The sequence below is a fragment of the Rhineura floridana genome, chromosome 15 (assembly GCF_030035675.1).
Source record: "Rhineura floridana isolate rRhiFlo1 chromosome 15, rRhiFlo1.hap2, whole genome shotgun sequence".
Lineage (NCBI taxonomy): Eukaryota > Metazoa > Chordata > Lepidosauria > Squamata > Rhineuridae > Rhineura > Rhineura floridana.
Window position 1 is genome coordinate 34128193 of NC_084494.1, and position 18141 is coordinate 34146333.

Genomic DNA, 18141 nt, shown 5'->3' on the forward strand with positions numbered 1-18141 from the left:
CTTGGTAATTCTGAGCTAATTAACGATTGTTTCCATTCAGCAGAGCTTGAAAAAGTTACTTTTTAAAACTACAACTCCCATCAGCCCCAGCCAGTATGGCCACTGGATTGGGCTGATGGGAGTTGTAGTTCAAAAAAGTAACTTTTCCAAGCTCTGCCATTCAGACCCAAATGAATAGAACTACTTAATGCATTGTGTCATTCAACAGTTTCAGAATGGAAACCCACCTTTGGAATGTCGTTGTTCATGTGTGGCGATCTTAAGATGAGAAGCAAAGAGTCCCAGTGGAAGGAAATGGTTCTCCAACTGGTGTCTGAATAATGCCATTTCTGATGCCAGTTTTGTGTAGACAGAACCAAGCCTAGTTGCCCTATGTAGGCTGCAGAAGGGCATTGCTGGCAGATGGTGGCATGTATCGGATGGGAAGCTGAACAGGTGAACAAGCCCTTGAAGTTGTGGCTGGCTGACATCATTGGATCCTGAAACAGCGTCGCCTGAGTTAGATATGGAGACACAACCGTTTTTTATTTTACCCATTAACCCACCTGTAATTCCAACCTAAACACACTCTCATGGGGAGTAAATCCAATTGAATCACACTGCAATGCTCTATAACCTGAGCAAACCTATCTGCACATGCTCAGGGGCAATTTGACCTTGGTTTTTTTTTGTTGCAACAAGCTTGTTTCACCGTGAAAAGGGGGCGTAAGCTCAGCACATGCTCAGAGGCACTGTGCCTAGCGCTCCTGGTTGGTGGGGTTTTTTTTAAAAAAAAACCCTGAAATATTGTCTTACCTCTTTTATACCCAGTATGTGCTCTGCCACCCTAGTCAGAGGCAGCATGCTTCTGAAAACCGGTTGCCGGAAGCCTCAGGAGGGGAGAGTGTTCTTGCACTCGGGTCCTGCTTGCGGGCTTCCCTCAGGCATCTGATTGGCTACTGTGAGAACAGGATGCTGGACTAGATGGGCCACTGGCCTGATCCAGCAGGCTCTTCTTATGTTCTTATGTTCAGTTGATCACTACGCTCTGCAGGTGAAGGCCTCCTACCATCTTATCAGGAGGTCCCCTCCTCACAACATAGGAAGCTGCCTTTTAGTGTAGTAGCACCCACACTGTGGAATTCCCTCCCCTTAAATATTAGGCGCCACCTCTGTTATCTTTTCCGTCCCTACTGAAGACCTTCCTCTTTCAACAATCCATTTAAGTAGAGACCTTATCCCAGTCTGCATCTGTGCTGGGATTGCTTTTCAATATGTTTTTAGAGCGGTTTTGTTTTAATATATTTTAAGTTCTGTTTTTAAGAAGTTTTAGAGTGTTCTCAATGTTTTTGTTTGGTGCTCTGGGCTCCTGGGAAGAAGGGTAGGATATAAATTTAACAATAACTAAACACACACGTGAGGCCAAGCACGCAGATGTGCCCACAACGCTCTTCCACGCTCCTGCAATGGAAAATGGAAATGGACTGCCTTCCCAAGGTCACCCAGTGAGCTTCATGGCTGTGTGGGAATTCGAACCCTGGTCTCCTGGGTCCTAGTCCAACACTCTAACCACTACACCACACTGGCTCTCTTGCTTCTTACTAGAGCCAAGGAATTCAATTGAATGGACATCCTTGCTATTTGCTGTATAGGATAATAAAGAATAGGTGGGGGGGTCACTTCTCTCCAAAGGCCACGCCCTCTGCTTGCTTGCAAAGCAGGTAGGATCAGGCCGTGGGGATGCGCAAGGCTCTGATTGGATGGCAAGTGGGACTTTGATCTTCACCAGTGTCTAGCTGGTTGCCATAGGGAAAAGGGAGGGTGTATGTCATGATGGGCTCTTTTAATTGGCTGGGTTTTCGTTTTAATGCAAGAAGAAGCTTCTGGTTGACTGGGGAGGGGGGACAGAACGAGCGCTTGGTTGCTATGAGAGTTGTTAGCCAATCAAAGCCACCATCTGGTGAGAAGATCGTTTGATTGAGTAGGAGGGAGGGATGTCAGTGCGTTCAAGTAAGAACGGGCTGTAATTGGTGGTGTGGATAGAGCGTAGCGCCAAGAAAGGATCTTACTGGCTGGGAAGCTCAGCCAATGAAAAGGGCTTCCTCTGTTTCTGAGGCGGACCTCGCTTGAGCCAATTGACGCGGAGCGGAACAGCTTGCAGCTTTCCAGCTATGCGCATGCGCTGTAGGAACGAGGGAGTTCCGCGGTGACGGATTGCGTTGGATGCCGGCCAAGACATGGCGGGGGTCGGAATCCAGGGGTAAGAGGGGGTGTGTGGGGAGGTAAGAGGCTCGGGGGCCACGCGGCAGGAGGAGGAAAGAAGTTTGGGGGCCCACAGTTGAGGGAGCAGGAGGTCCCGGGGCTCACGCGATTGGGGGCAGAAAAGAGGTGCGGGGATTTAGGACATTCTGCCCTCAGGACTCCCCCCTCGGCCACGCACCCCCTCACCAGCTCTGGGCCACATCTGATCTCCGATTATTGCGTGACTGGAAAGCTGCCCACTGTGCAAAGCAAAGAGTTGCAGCCGTTGACCCACCAGCCGCCAGCGTGTGGCCCCCGGAAGGTTGCCCGTGGGGAAATGTGGCCCTCCCGCTGAAAAAGCTGTTTTGCAACTCAAGCAGCAAGTCAAATTCTTGGAGCTGGCTGAGGAAATACTGAAGCTGGGGACGGCAGTTGAGGGAGGCAGGGGGAGTAATGTGGGCCAAAGAGGTATTTAGTGCTTCGCAGCAGCAGTAACAGGTCCCTTTTGCAAAGAGCTTACAGTCTAAAGCTGGTCAATGGGAGCGAATAGTGAGAGGGTAATGGGGGATGCATGTGTGAGCCAGTGGAGTTGCACACAGTTGGGTGGGGTGGGGTGGGGGATGGAGTGGGGTCTGCATGGTGTCAAAGCTGGGTTTGAAGAAGAGGGTGGCACCGGTGGGTTTATGAGGTGACACCACCCAGCCTGTTTGATGTGCAGTCAGTTGGTAACAACTTCAGGAGTGCAAGGAGCAAGGCTTCCAAGGAGCCCATTTTCTGCCCCTGAGCCTGTTTTTATTATTTATTTATTTAGACTATTTCTATACTGCTTAATATATAAAAATATCTCTAAAAGGAAAAACCACATTATAAAAAGTACACAATAAAGCTATAATACAAAGAAATCATATATAATACAAATTATTAACAAATAAATATACCAACACAACCAAATTCCATTTTTAGTGCCCCGTCCACAGATGTAAGGACAAGCAGTGGCATTCATGGCACCTTTCTCAGCCCAAGGGTTGCATTCTCTCATGGGCAGCCTTCCAAGAGCTACATGCCAGCGGTGGGCAGGGCAGACTAATGGGTGTGACTCCGACCTTTTGCACAGGGAGGTGACATTCCACTCTCACACCCACACGCCTCTCCATCTTCCACTCATACAGGTTGTTCAGGGGCCCCTTCGCGCCAGGCAAAAGACGGGCCGAGAAGATACGGAGCAGGGCAAGTGAGGGACATGGCCTGACAGACCCGGGGGCCAGATAGGGAGGCCTGGAGGGCCGCATTCAGTTGGCGAGCTGGTGGGTTCCCATCTCCGCATTAGCCTGCCACAGTGTTCACATACTGCTTGAATAGGCGGTTAAAGCACAAAAGGGGGATATTTATCTGTCGGCCTTAGCACTGGAGCTTAATTTCTAGAGGGAGAGGTGCCGGGGGCTCATAGAATCATAGAAGAGTTGAAGGGGCCTATAAGGCCATCAAGTCCAACCCCCTGCTCAATTCAGGAATCCAAATCAAAGCATTCCCGACAGATGGCTCTCCAGCTGCCTCTTGAATGCCTCCAGTGTTGAAGAGCCCACTACCTCTCTAGGTAATTGATTCCATTGTCGTATGGCTGTAACAGTTAGGACGTTTTTCCTGATGTCCAGTCGAAATCTGGCTTCCTGCAACTTAAGCCCATTATTCCATGTCCTGCACTCTGGGGCGACCGAGAAGAGATCCCGGCCCTCCTCTATGTGACAACCTTTCATGTACTTGAAGAGTGCTATCATATCTCCCCTCAGTCTTCTCTTCTCCAGGCTAAACATGCCCAGTTCTTTCAGTCTCTCCTCACAGGGCTTTGTTTCCAGTCCCCTGATCATCCTTGTTGCCCTCCTCTGAACCTGTTCCAGTTTGTCTGCATCCTTCTTGAAGTGTGGAGACCAGAACTGGATGCGGTATTCAAGATGAGGCCTAACCAGTGCTGAATCGAGGGGAACTAATACTTCACGCGATTTGGAAACTATACTTCTCTTAATGCAGCAGGCTCAGGCCTGCTGGAATGTGCCCCAAAATCCTGTCTTTGCCGATCCAGATGTGTGAGAATGGACTATAACTAGGGGGTTGTGGCGAGGAATGTGCCAGGGCTGCTGTCAGGTTCTCGCTTCAATACACCTTGCTCAAAGGGCACAAGGGGACTTTAGGCCCGTTGGAAGCTGCTTTATACTGATTCAAACCATTGGTCCATCTAGCTCAGTGTTGCCTACACTGACTGGCAGCGGCTCTCCAGGGGTTTAGATAGAGAGGCTTTCCCAGCCCTATCTGGAGATGCCTGAGATTGAGCTTGGGATTTTCTGCATGCAAGGCACCTGCTCTGCCACTGAGCTCGGGCCGTGCCTTCCCAAAGGAAGGAAGCCGTGGTGTCTCCTTTGCGGAATGTCCTCCCCAAAGAGAGTTGTTGCTCGTTTTGTTGTTATGTTTTTATAGCCTCCTTTATTTGTTTTGTGTAACATTGAGTAAGGCGCTTGGGCACCTTCGGGTATTGAGCGAAATAAATCTAATAATAATAATAATTGTCAGGTGCCCATGTTATAGTCTTCATAGTTTTTATTTTCTCAGGCATTTTAATCTTGAGCTGTGCTGGTGGCTTTATTTATTTTAGATGTCATTGGTGCTCTACTTTTTATGGTTCCAGGAATGTTTCTTCCTGGGCAGTAATGAAAATATGTGGAATGCCCATCCTATTAGCAGTATGACAAGTGCCAACTTTACAACCAGGTTCAAATGTGCTTATTTATCCAGGCATCTTAATTTCAGTTTGTTACTGTTACTCTGTTCTGCTTGATTTCACAGCTGCATCTATTTGTGTAGTACAACCTTCTGCAACCTGGTATTCTCCAGATGTTTTGAACTACAACTCCCATCAGCCCCTTGCCATACTGGTTGGGACTGGTGGGAGGTGTAGTCCAAAACATCTGGAGGGCACCAGGTTGGGGAAGGCTGGTTTAAAGGAAGGGCAGGTTACAGTGACGGCTGGTGCCTCCATGTCAGCATCTTGGACAGCTCCTGGAAAGTTCAGATTAAAACCCGGAGTGGATTCCACTAGCCCAGTGACATGGAACCACTAGCCGCCACTGGCAGGTTTTAATTATTTTTAATAAATATTGTAGATAAAATCTTCCTCACCTCTTGTTCCCAGGTGCCTGTCGATGGACACCTTTACTCAGGTAGCTGAAGCTGGCATCTCCAGCCCCCAGTTCACAGCTCTTTGCTCCTGGCTAGTTTCAGAGCTCCGAGCCCTTTGTCCGCTGGAAGAGGACGTGAATCCCACTCGTGGTAGGCACTCTGGCTTTTTTAGGAGAGATGGGTACATCAAAATAGTTCCTTGTGCAGGAGCTAAAGGATGTGGTATAGGGGAAGGCACATGGCCCCACAAATAATCCCATATGGGGCCTTTGGCATCATCCCATGGCTGTTAAGGTCCAAGAAGAAGCAACCCAAATATAACATAACTCAGCATCTATGGGATTTCATTGTCTGGATCCTGTGCTTGCATTGGATGATTAACCTGTGGAACTGCTTGCTGTAAAGTTCTGTGACTTCAGTCTGTCACCTGGATGAAAAGGGCAGATCAGCAGTGCTAATGGAGCTCATAGCTGGTTGGAACTGTGGAGTGGGTGGCGGGGGAACCAGCTTACACTGACTGGTTGTGTGGGCAGTCATATTGGCTAATACAGAGGACGCCCCTCTTGTCGTCCTAGTTTTATATCTTCAGGTTGGATTTTTTTTAAAAAATCCTTCTGGCATAAACAGATCTTCACAAACCGTTTTGCTCTATCAGGTCCTGCAGATGCTGAGACGTTCCAGATTGAAGTGAGCGGCCTTCTTGGTGAGCTGCGTTGTCCCTACTCGTCACTGACCACGGGGGATGTGACAGCCAGGCTCAGCACCCCAGACCGCTGCCTCCAGCTCCTGTGTAAGACCAGGCAGGAATGAGCTGCTTCTGTGCAGAGCAAGCATGCAGGTGGGATCAGTAAAGGGGTGGTTAATAACGCTCGTTCCGTTCCCAGAAAGGCGTTGTGTGTGTGTGTGTGTGTATTGGTTTGTTGGTATAAATTTAAGAACATAATTGAAAAAAATATGAATTCGCCTCTTCCTCTTTCCCTTGCAAGACTTTTTGAGCTCAGAGCTCCTTGCGGCCCGGCTCCAGGCTCGGAAAAGGCCCCGTTCACCACCAGAGCAAGACAACAGAGCTGGTGAAGTGGTGAGCGAGCTCCAGCACATCTGCCAAGCCCTGGGAATGCCTGAACTGGATCCAGGCTGCCCCATCCGTCAGGCCATGACTGACATAGAAGCCAAGGTGGGTTTCGGGGAGAGGCTGCTTGACATGCATATGCTTCTGGTCTCTGTAACACTCAAAAGGAGTTTCATGTATGGGGTCCCAGTCTGCCAGTGATAGGCAGTGATAAGTTGGGGCAGGAGAGGTAGGGATCCAGACCTCTTCTTGCATTGTACGTCTGACCTGCACCCACAAAACTTCAAAGGCAGACATTCCCAAGCCGCGTGGCATAAGCTTCTAGCACAGGGGTGGGGAACAGGCTTTGACCACAGTGCCAGATCCAAAAGTGGCCCCCACTCCACAGACTGCTTTGGCAGCTGGGCAGGGGCCTAATGTGAGTCACCTAATCTCATATGTGCAAGGTGGTAGGTAAAGGTGCCAAATTCAAGAAGTGCCAATGTTGTGCTCCTAATTCTTCTTTGACCTTTTCTGCACCTGGCGTCCTATGACGTCAGGCCCAAGAAAGGTGGTGGTGGTTTGCCAAAATAGTCTGGTGGGCTGATCTCCGAGGCTGGCAGGCCTAATTAATCCCAGGGACCAAAGTTTCCCACCACTGTTTTAGCGTGGAATTAACAATGAAATAATGGACTCCTAATGAGGCAGTGGGCCCTGATTGCTGCACCATTTCCAGCTCTGTTCTTGTCTCCTGCTGGTGAGGAGTTGGAGGATTCTGTTGCAGCTTCTCTGGCTGCAGTTGGATCATTCACCTGCTCTGATACAGGGCCACCCCAGGATCCCCCACCCCACAGAAGAGGTTCCCTGGTGTCTCTCAGCATGAGTCGCTGCTCTGGGCTTGACTTTTTTCAGTCAGGTGGAATGCTGGGAAAAGTGACTCTGCTCAGATATGCTGATGGCCACTGGCTTAGAGGGGATTTGGAAAAGGTTGTCTTATCAACTGTTAGCTGTTGTTGCTACACAGAAACTCCATGGTCAGAAGCACTATATCTTTGATTACTTGGCAGGGCCCACACAATAAAATAAAAGTAGGCTAGCAAGAGGTAATAGGTGGATAAAACGGATACTTACAGGACTGTTGTAAGGGTTACTGAGATAATATATTTGAAGCTCTCAATTTGCTTCCAGTGTTCTGTCTAAATGCTAAACGTCATGCTGAATGTTTTATTATTATTATTATTATTATTATTATTATTATTATTATGGTTTATTTCTATCTTGCCTTTTGGCCAAAAGGCCCTCAAGGCAGCTTACAAAAAATAAACACAAATAAAGAAATACATATCAATAAAAACAGTACAATTTACAAAAATTAAATAACAAGGTAATAACATTTTAAAAAGCAACAATAACAACTTTCGATGAAAATACAATAACAAGTCACACTTTCCTAACACCTTTCTAATAAATTCCTAAAAATTAGACAATGTCTGTTTGTTCTTACATCAATATGTTGACATCAGAACGTGATACCACTGAGGTGTCCTGCTGGTACTGCATCTGCCAGTCCTAATACAGGATAAGGAGCAGGAGCAGTCCAGCTTTTTGCCAACACAGACAATGTCCATGGTAAGCAGTACTTCACCTTGATCATGGGGATGAAGCAGTAGACGTTCCGGCTCTCATAGGTCGTTGCAAAGGTGGAAATGACAGGCTCAGAAAGAAAGGAGAGGAAAGAAGTAGAAGCCTGCTCAGCATGGGTGGGTCTGTCCATGGGAGGAATGGAAACGACGGGCTCAGAGAGGAAAGGGGTGGAGGGCTGCTTGGCATAGTTGGATCTACCCCCGAGGGAGGCCACGGCACCAGAGCTCATATCTTTGGAGAGTTGGTATGGGTCTGCCACCACGGCTGGGTTGGATGATGAGAGGCCCAGCGGAGAGGGCGGTGGCAAAAAAGATGTGGTGGTGAAGACAGGCAGGCGGCGCTTGGTGGCTCTGGGGCTTTCAAAGGTGAAGGTGGCACAGCTGCCCCTCCACCAAACTGGACAACAAAAAGCCCAGCAGGGAGAGCGGCAGCAAGGAAGACGCGGCGGCGATGATGAGCAGGCGGCATTCGATAGCTCCGGAGCTTTTTGAAAATAAAGGTGGCACAACGGCACCTCTGCCGGTAACTCTGCTCTGCACAGGTCCCGAGTGGCGAAGGTGTTCAAAATAAAGCACTAGCAGCTTGCCCACTGCTCGCTCTCTGCTGTCTTCTTGCAACCTCACAGTAACCTGTTCATGCCGCCACTACCTTTAGATGTTAGAATGTTGGTCTTTGAAAAGGCTTTTCAGGTGGAGGTCTTGCCTTGGGTGGTTGGAGGGATGGGGCCACCTTGTTCCTCCTTCCCTTGTGCTACTTTAGTTCCATCCCAATATGAAAATTGTCTGTTTCTTTCTCTTTCCCCAAACAGCTAAACTTGTCTCCTCCTTAGATTTCGGGGTTACTTTCTGCACTACCCACTGAGCACCAGGAGATGGCGCCACTCCTTAAGGTCCCGCTGACATCTGATGCCTGGGTAGGGGCAAGTTGACTCCTGTCATACATACCTGCCTTTGTGGCAAGTGAGATTATTGAGGATGGATCTGTGACGGATGGATATTTAAACGACTGTGTCTTCCCCGGCCCTTGTCTCTCCTCCAAACAAAAACACCAGGAAGCATTGGAAGGCATCCACAAAGCGCTGCTGACAGAGTATCAGTGCCGCCGACACATGATGATCACCCGTTTCAATGTCACCGTTGAGTCTTTCCATTGGTCTGAGAGGGCAAAGGTGAGAGGGTGGCGCAGGGCAGTAGTTATTTTTGTTGTTGTTGTTAATAATATTGTTATTTATTACATTTGTATACCACCCCATAGCCGAAGCTCTCTGGGCAGTTTACAACAATTAAAAACAAATAAACAGATATACAAATTTAAAAACACTTTAAAAAAAAAATTTAACAATTTAGTTCAGCAACATTGCCCTGCCTACTCCCTGGAGCGGCTTTTTGAAGGGGTGGTGGTGAAACATTGGCATCCCCGAGCCCTTGTTTTATTTCCTGCAACTTTCATCCTCTTCTAGGACTGTAGTGCGGCCATGTCCAAGGCCTTTAGACCCTTGCGGCAGTCCTTGCTGGCAGATTCTCAGGTCACCCTTCCCCATCTGCTGGCGGCTCGGGAGGATTTCTCGCGTGTTGTCAAGACCAGCAGCGGAGCCTCACGGGACAAAACGTGCTGTGCCATCAACAAGGTACAGGGGTGGGGAGGAATACTCATCCCCAGATGTTTGGGTGCGGTAGAAGAGAGCTCTGTAGCAGGCCTGTGGGTACGCGCATGTGCGCAGAGACTCGATAAAACTGCTTCCTCTGCAATGGCTCCAGATGACGTGCACAGATTAATCAAGCCACCTGTTTTCCCCCAGGTGCCCTGGATAATGGGACTAGGGTTGCCAGGTTCATTCCCTGAGACTGATCCTGTATCTTTAGGAGAAGAGAAAGTCAGCCAAGTGCAGGTGTTCTTGCAACCCTGTAACAGGAAAAACCACAAGGTGGAATCCTCCCCCCTGCACAACTTTTAAAGATACAAAAGGCCTCTTACTTAGAGGCTGGGCCTGGCGACCAAGAGGTCTTTTGTATCTTTACAAGTTGTGCAGGGGGAAGGGAGAATTCCACCTTGTGGTTTTTCCCATTACTGTGTTGCAAGAACACCTGCACTTGGCTGACTTTCTCTTCTCCTAAAGATACAGGATCAGTCTCAGGGATTGAACCTGGCAACCCCAAATGGGACGTAAGGTAAGTCCATGCTTTTTCCCAGCATTCTTCTATCTCCTAAGGGTGCTGATTGCTGACTCCTCCACCCCCCCCTTCCCTGAGAGGAAATGTTTGAGTGTTAATCATTGATGGTGGGAGAGGGAGACAGGAAGTAATGTAGCACTTCCTGTTTGCTCCCACATCTTTATCTCCCTGCGCCCACAGTGGCTACCTCCTGGAGTAACTCCTCCCTTCCTCCTTCACAGGTGCTGATGACCGGTAGCGTCCCAGACCGGGGTGGGCGTCCAAATGAGATCGAGCCCCCTATGCCCATGTGGGAGAAGAGGCGAGGAGGAGGAGGAGGCAGCCACCAACGATGGGGCAAACAGGGCAAGAAGAAGAAATAGCATGGGGATTCTGGACCCCTCCACTGTGGGATGTGGTCAGAACTCCTCTAGCTTAATGCAGGGAACAGGGTTTAGGAAGTAAACTGCAGAGAGGGGAAGGAGCAGGTTTTTCTTTTCTTCTCAATTTTGATTGGCTGAGCCGTTGACTAGAGGCTGTGGCTGACCCTGTCAAAGATGGTTTCAGTGTTGCCTTTCCCCAGGACTGGGGAAAATGCAGCTTTAAAATAAGTGTGTTGAGTTCGATATAAGAGAGCGGAGGGGTGTGCACCTGTGGAGAAGTCTCCTGCTTCCTTTTTCTAATTGCTTTAGAGCTGTCAGACCGATGCTTGCATTGTCGGCATTACAGCTTGGTGCCAGGTGAACTGCTCTTTTGGAGCAGTGGTGGAGAAGATCTGTGGCCCTCCAGATGGTGTTGGACTCCCACTTCCCATCCACCCCAGCCAGCAGGGCCATGTGCAGGCATGATGGGAGTTGCAGTCCAGCAGCATCTGAAGGGCCACCAGGTTCCCATCCCTGTTGTAGATAACACAAAACCTACAGAACAGAAGTTGGCGACAGTCTGGATTTCTCAAGATTTGTTTTGGGGCTTTAGCTAGTGAATTTGGGGGTCAGGCAGCTGTCCTTTCTGGGGCATAGGGGGCAATATTTATGAAGAATCCATCCATACCATCTTTAAGTCTAGTGGAACAGTATGTAACCAGACAACACAGGAAAACAATTCCTTTGGACTTTTTAAAGCCACACAAACTCCTCTGTAGCTTATCCTCTGAATTATCTACATGGGGGCACATTGTAACAGCCGAAGAGATTATATGGAGTTTTGGTTTAAATCAAGTAATATTTGCCCCACAAGCCCTGTTTTGAAGGGGTAGGACTGAAATTGCACGGCTGGGTTCAGTGTAACCCTGAGATTAAATTTTTTCCCCTTGTAATTCAAACTCCTTGTGTGAAGGTATATTTCATTTTGAAAACTTCATTTTTTGCCCTCTGTTCACCACCATCACCTGTCTCTTATTGTGCTGGCAAGGTTTGCAAGAGCAGAATACTTTGAAAGTGAGGAACTGTTTGCTTTTTGAAGATTTTCCAAAAAAGGGGGGAATAAGTTTCCTCCCCCCCCCCCAAAAAAGCGGGAGGTTACTGAAAGCTGGAATGGACTGTGCAGGCAAATATGAATGGGATCTTAGTGGGAGAGAGTTTGGTTCAAAATACATAATTTCTGTATTTGCTACAATATATTGCAACTATTTCCAGCAAATAATGCATCTCTTCCCCTCCCCCCCCCCCCCAATGAAAAGAGGATTTGTTAAAATGAGGCAGGCAGGGGAAAGTGTTTCACTTAGTGCTTCTGTATCGCCTCTCCATCTTCCCCCTTTGGAGACTGCCTTTCCCTCCTTCACCACCCCAGCCTCTAGGCTTAGCAGTGGTGGTTCACCAGGAGGTCACCCACTCTGGCCCCGCAATCAAGGCAGGGTCTCTTTCCACACTCACACTTTGGTTGCCGTGTGCTGCAGAGAACACTCCTTGACAAGTCACCTTATTATACAAAGCCAGCAGGCAACTTGGTTAAGCAATCCAGATGGCTTGAGCAGGAGAACTAAACTGTATCTACAGCAGCAGGGGAAACAAGCTTGTAGGACTCGCCACTCAATAAATAGTCCTTTTATGTGGAACAGAGGAAGCTACTTTTATACAGAGTCAGACTGTTGGTCCATCTAGCTTAGTATTGTTGACCCCGACTGGCAGCAGCTTTCAGCCGGGAGGAGTGTATCCCTGCTCTACCTGCAGAGGCCAGGGATTGAGCCTGTGGCCTTCTGCGTGCAAAGCATCCGTGTTCTCTGCCACTGAGCTCCATGGACCTTCTCCCCTCTCCATTTCCTTCCACACTGGCCAGAGAGTGATCCTTCTTCCCTGCAGCTCCTGGCCCCGGTGCTCAGTTAGGCTTTGGAGGTAGGTGGGAGCCGCAGGTAGCCCAGGCCTCCCAGCAGGAGAAGGGAGAGAGGGTCGATGGATCTGCTTTCAGCAAGCAGCTGTTCTCGGCCTCCAGCTGGGAGTTGCGTCTCTGGAGTCTCCGATTGGCCAGCAGCAACCTGTCCCGCTCCTGCAAAAGAGGGCGGCCTGCTGTCAGCTTAAAAGGGTATACGAGCTGTTCATCCCTACCACCACCCCACGCAACCTTGGGCTTGTCAGCACAGGAGCAAGGAGATTTCTGTGGGTGAAGCCCCAGAGTCTTTCAGATGTGTCACAGCTGGCAGGCATGCGGGGGAGATAAGGACAACAGCTGGCCGGACTGAGCCCCTTCTAGCTTTGGAACGGGTGCCATCTGCTGTCCAGCCAGGTTGGACCTGCTCCTCCTCTCTCAAATGGAGTACACCTGAGGCCTGAAGAGGGGAAATGAAGGGGTTGCATGTACCCCCCCCTTCCCCATTGCTTTGCTGCAGAAACCAGAAAGGACCGTTTGGAGGGGTTGCTCTGGCTTCTGGGTTCTCATCCACATTGAGGAATAAGCCTCAGGTCTAATTGTGACCATCAAGGGGGCTGCAGCAGGGCCAGTTCAGAAAGCAAAGCCAACCCCATTCCCGTCCAGGGCCGATCAGCAACTAGAGGAGTGTCCTAGAGCCCAGTCCTTGTTGGCGCATGGTAACTCTTAAATCGCTAAAATCTCTAGGCTGCATTAGACATGATGCAGGAGATCTCCCACCACCACCACCGCCCGCACATCGCCAGCCATGTGGAGCTGATAGTAGCTTTGGGGGAGGGGGGCATGGTTTAATTCAGGGGTGGGGAACCTCCAGCCTGAGGGCCAAATGCTGCCCTCTAGGGCTTCCCTTGGCACCCTCTCCAGGCCACTCATTCTTACATTGCCCTTCTTCACACTCCAAGTGTTGGAATGTATCTGACCTCTGACAATGATTCTTGCCTGCCTGGAGGGAGGAGAGTGTGAGTGTGTATAGAAACCAGCCTGTGTTATAAAGGTAAATTTCATGCTTGTTCATCCACCCAACTTTTACCTCTGGCCCCACCCAAAAACACTAGCACATGGCCCTAGGAGGGTTGCCCAGTTAGGAATGCAGCTCTCCAGCTGAAAGAGGTGCCCCATCCGTGTTTTAGGCGATGGGAAGGTCAAAGGCGGACAGAAAGTGTTTGTCACTTCCTCAGTCAGCAAAAAAATCCCCACCCAGAAATCCTAGTTACAGATCCCCACATCGGTCATAAGAAGCCTCCCCTCCTCCTCCCGCAGAAGTCAGGACGTGGAGTTCCCCCATAGATATCCTCACCTTTTCCACCTCCTTCAGCTCTTCCAGTAGCTGCTTTAGACTCTTGCTGTGGCCTTGTGGCTCCTGCGGACTGTCAGCCTCTGTTTGTGTGCTGGCATTTTTCACCCGCCGGCTGCCCGTTGTGCTCAACCACATGACGTTGGGCCTCTTGCTCTGTTCCCATCCAAGGGGGGAGAGAAAAGCTTCTTCTTCTGAGCCTGCCACGTGGAAGAAAGGAGGTGTGGTTACAGTGCCTTGCAAAAGTAATCAGACCCCTGACCAATACTCTCATATTACTGAATGACAAATGGTACGTTGTAATTTTATTCTGCATGATATTTTATTTTGAAACACTGAAACTCAAAATCAGTTATTGTAAGGTGACATTGGTTTTATGTTGGGAAATGTTTGTAAGGAAGGAAAATGAAGACCAAAGAGCATTCTACAGAAGTGAGAGATAACGTAATACAAATGCATAGATTAGGAAAGGGGTTCAAAATAATATCCAAGTGTTTGGATATCCCGGTGAGCACAGTAGGATCAATAATCAGGAAATGGCAGGTGCATCACACCACCCAGGCACTGCCAAGAAAAGGCTGTCCCTCAAAACTCGGCATTCAGACGAGGAGACTTGTGAGAGAAGCCACAGAGAGGCCAATCATCACTTTGAAGGAGCTACAGAGTTCAGTGGCTGGGAGTGGAGTAATGGTGCACCAGTCAACCATATCAAGAGCTCTGCATAACACTGGCCTGTATGAGAAGGGGGCAAGAAAGAAGCCATTGCTCAAAAGTACCATCTGAAAGCACGTCTGGAGTTTGCCAGAAAGCATGAGAGTGCCCCAGCTGCAATGCGGGAAAACGTTTTGTGGTCAGATGAGACCAAGACAGCTTTTTGGCCAAAGTGCTATGTGTGGTGCAAACCTACCACTGCCCAAGCCTCAAGACACACCATCCTTGCAGTGAAGTATGGTGATGGCAGCATCATGCTGTGGGGATGCTTATCGGCAGGGACTGGGCATCTTGTTAAAACTGAAGGAAGAATGGATGGAGCAAACTACAAGGAAATACTGCAAGAGAACCTGCTTTGGTCCACTAAAAAACTGCAGCTTGGGGAAAATTCACTTTTCAGCAGGACAATGATCCCAAGCACAAGGCCAAAGCCACATTGGAGTGGCTCAAGTACCAAAAGGTGAATGTCCTACAGTGGCCCAATGAAACTCCTGATCTCAATCCCATCGAGAATCTGTGGCTCTCTTTGAAAATTGCGGTCCACAAGCGATGTCCAAGCAACCGGAACGACCTGCAGCGAATCTGCCAAGAAGAATGGGCTGAAATCCCTCCGACACTGTGCAAAGCTGGTACATACCTACCCCAAAATCTGTTACTGCAGCGAAAGGTGGCTCTACCAAATATTAATATTTGGGGGTTGAATACTTATGCAAGCAATATGTTTCAGTTTTTTTGTTTCTTACAAACATTGCCCAACATAAAACCAATGTCACCTTACAATAATTGATTTTGGGTTTTCAGTATTTCAAAATGTCATATAGAACAAAATTACAATGTACCATTTGTCATTCAGTAATAATGAGAGCACTGGTCAGAGATCTGATTACTTTTGCAAGGGATTGTAGAGACGTGGCCACTGAATGGAGATCATTCCTATCACCAGTGTGTTATCATAGTTAGAGTGCTGGACTAGGACTTGGGAGGCCACCTCACAGGGTTGTTGTGGGGATAAAATGGGGAGGAGGAGAACCATGCATGCCACTTTGAGCTCCTCAGAGGAAAGCTGGGGCATAAATGTAATAATAAAGAAAACCTTGCATGGAGGCAAGTCCCTTGGTTGGCCGAAGGCACACAGCGCCAACCTGATTTAGCCGGTCCAATGCCGCAGCAGTGATCCCCAAAGGTGACTACTACTAGTCTCTGGTGGGAGGGTGGCCAGCCAGAAACATGGGTTTAGAAGGCAGCTAATGTCACTCTGAGTTATGCTGTCCACACGAGTTGCCATTGGGTGTTTCCTAAAGCAGCATCCAAGGAGGGCAGGAACGCCCAAGGAAGCTCAGGAGGAGAATGGGAGAAGTGTTCACACATCACTAGTTCCAAGAGCAGGGTGAACATCAGGCTGCCGCTATCCAGGGTGGAGGGACTACTACGTAATGTTTCAGAAAAAGATGCTGAGGATTCAAGACTTTCTGGAAATGCCACCCTCTGCTCTGGAAGCCCCCCTCATTCTTGTTCTGTGAGGACTTCATCAATACTCAGTAGAGAGGAAAGTGCACTTCAGCTTTTGCCAACTTGGTGCCCTCCAGATGTTTTGGACTACAACTCCCATCAGCTGTGCCGGCTGGGCCTGATGGGAGTTGTAGTCCAAAATATCTGGAAGACACCAGGTTGGCGAAGGCTGTTTTACTTTGTATCTGTTTTGTCTGTTCACATGATCCACAGCCAAGCCTTCACACAAATTGATCCCAGGAGAGATGGGAAAAGGGGCATCCAGGCTGTGTACCGACCATACCTTTAAAGCACATTACTTCCCCCAAAGAATCCTGGGAACTATAGCTCTGTTGGGGCAAACCACAGTTCCCAGGATTTTTGGGGGGAAAGTCATCTGTTTTAAAGTATGATGTGTACACAGCCACTGTGGTCTACTCAAGCTGACATCTATGGGCGTATCTGCACTTTCTCTTGCACCAGGCGTGGGGGGCCTTTTGGCCCTCAGGATGTTGCTGAACTACAGCTCCCATTGGCCATGCTGGCTGAGGCTGATGGGAGGTGCAGTTCAGCAACATCTGGAGGGCCAAAAATTCCCCACACCTGCCTTACAGGCTCTGAACAAGTGGTTCAAACTGCCATTGATGGGTTCAAGTGGGTTTGATTTGCATTTTACTGTTTTATACAAGTCGTCCCATAGATTGCAAGGCTGGAGCGAAAACAGAACTCTTTGCCACCATGAACGCTGTAGCAGGTTCCGTTTGCCAGCCCATGCAAGGATTCCATGCTTGCATCTCCTTACCAGAACTAGTGTGATGGGTGGCAACCAGCGTGGCAGTCTGAGGCAGGGTGCTCTCAGAGGTGCAAGAACGGAAGCGCCGTTGGCACTCCACCTCCACCTGGTCCTTGCATTGCTTGTGACAGATCATGCCGCAGTCTGCAGAAGAGACAGAGGTGATCAGCACAGGAGGCAGGAACGTTAATACCCACAGCCTTCCCTGGCCCTAGCTTAGGTTGAGTCTACACATGAAGCAGAATGAGGCTGCATACACACCATGCATTTAAAGCACATGGCTTCCCCCAAAGAATCATGGGAACTGTGGTATACCCCTCACAGGACAATTCCCAGCACCCTTTAAAAAAAATAGTTCCCAATCTTTTTTGGGGAGTGGGAGAAATGTGCTTTAAGCATATGTTGTGTACGTATGAGATTTATGATGATGCTGGTTTTGATCAGTTCCATTTTTTAAATTGATGTTGTTGTTACGTTTGTGGATCGCTTTGGAGGGATCCATCTGAGGTCAAAGCAGCAGAATTATTTAAATGAACTGGATGAGCTGTGTAGACTACTTTTTAAAATGTTCTTAAGTCCCTGCAAGGTGAAAATGAATAGGGACAAAGAACCATTCTCCCTGCTGGGTTAGTTTTCTACATGTAGGGAGGAGCATTCAAATATAGTATCCTCCACCTGCAGTGGTATAGTCTGTTCTATGACTTTGTGACTCTGCTGCACAGAATGACGGCAAACGTGTCAGATCCACTTTTTTTTTTTTACTAGAACCTCAACATCGACCAACACAGCCTGGTGCAAAAGATACACAGGCAGAATGAAAGGATGAGGATGCCTCTGAGCACATTCTCAGCCTAGGAATTTGTTTTCTGTACCAGAACATAGCTCAGAGCCTTTTCCCACAGAACTCTACTCCTGCTTAGCTTTCTTCATTTCACCAGCTTAATTTAGATAGGATCTTATCCATCTTGACAAGACAGTCTTGCAATGCTCTTTTCTGAAACACTTTGTGAGGTCTACCTGAAAAGAGGCATATAAAGACCTTAAAAAGATAAAATAAATAAAAAAGAACAGTGGGCTACGCTCCTGCACGGATCCAAAACTTGCAATTATGGAATCACCGGGTGTGATTATTTAACTCAACAGGGGATGCAAAGATGCAGGCCCGCATGCTGGGATAAGATCCTGATGGCTGCTCATGCAACAGCCCTTGGCTAGCATTCAAAGAGAATTAGCCTCCCTGACTGGGAAAAAAAAGCTTCAGGCG

The 18141-nt window shown here is 48.6% G+C and overlaps 2 protein-coding genes across 2 annotated transcripts in view; one reads left to right on the top strand and one right to left on the bottom strand.

Annotated features, from left to right (window-relative positions):
- Nucleotides 1–2079: 2079 nt before the first annotated feature.
- Nucleotides 2080–11551, top strand: FAM98C (family with sequence similarity 98 member C). The gene is made up of 8 exons (XM_061598008.1): nucleotides 2080–2239; nucleotides 5402–5538; nucleotides 6044–6178; nucleotides 6375–6562; nucleotides 8910–8993; nucleotides 9132–9248; nucleotides 9540–9707; nucleotides 10473–11551. Exons 1-8 carry the CDS (start codon nucleotides 2217–2219, stop codon nucleotides 10611–10613), a joined length of 993 nt encoding a protein of 330 aa, XP_061453992.1. The 5' UTR covers nucleotides 2080–2216; the 3' UTR covers nucleotides 10614–11551.
- The window catches only part of RASGRP4 (RAS guanyl releasing protein 4), a 34134-nt gene continuing 26185 nt past the window's right edge, over nucleotides 10193–18141 (bottom strand). Inside the window, exons 15-17 of the mRNA XM_061598007.1 lie at nucleotides 16887–17021; nucleotides 13889–14085; nucleotides 10193–12711 (exon numbers count right to left, since the gene is read on the bottom strand). Coding sequence (XP_061453991.1) covers nucleotides 12544–12711; nucleotides 13889–14085; nucleotides 16887–17021 — 500 coding nt within the window. The 3' untranslated portion in view covers nucleotides 10193–12543. The remainder of the gene's footprint in view (nucleotides 12712–13888; nucleotides 14086–16886; nucleotides 17022–18141) is intronic.

Excerpts from the sequence above, each read along its gene's own strand:
- FAM98C (XM_061598008.1), top strand. The coding sequence starts at position 2,217 with ATGGCGGGGGTCGGAATCCAGGG. Across the intron at positions 2,240-5,401 it reads GCGGGGGTCGGAATCCAGGG|GTGCCTGTCGATGGACACCT; the intron begins GTAAGAGGGGGT and ends TCTTGTTCCCAG. Across the intron at positions 9,249-9,539 it reads ATTGGTCTGAGAGGGCAAAG|GACTGTAGTGCGGCCATGTC; the intron begins GTGAGAGGGTGG and ends ATCCTCTTCTAG.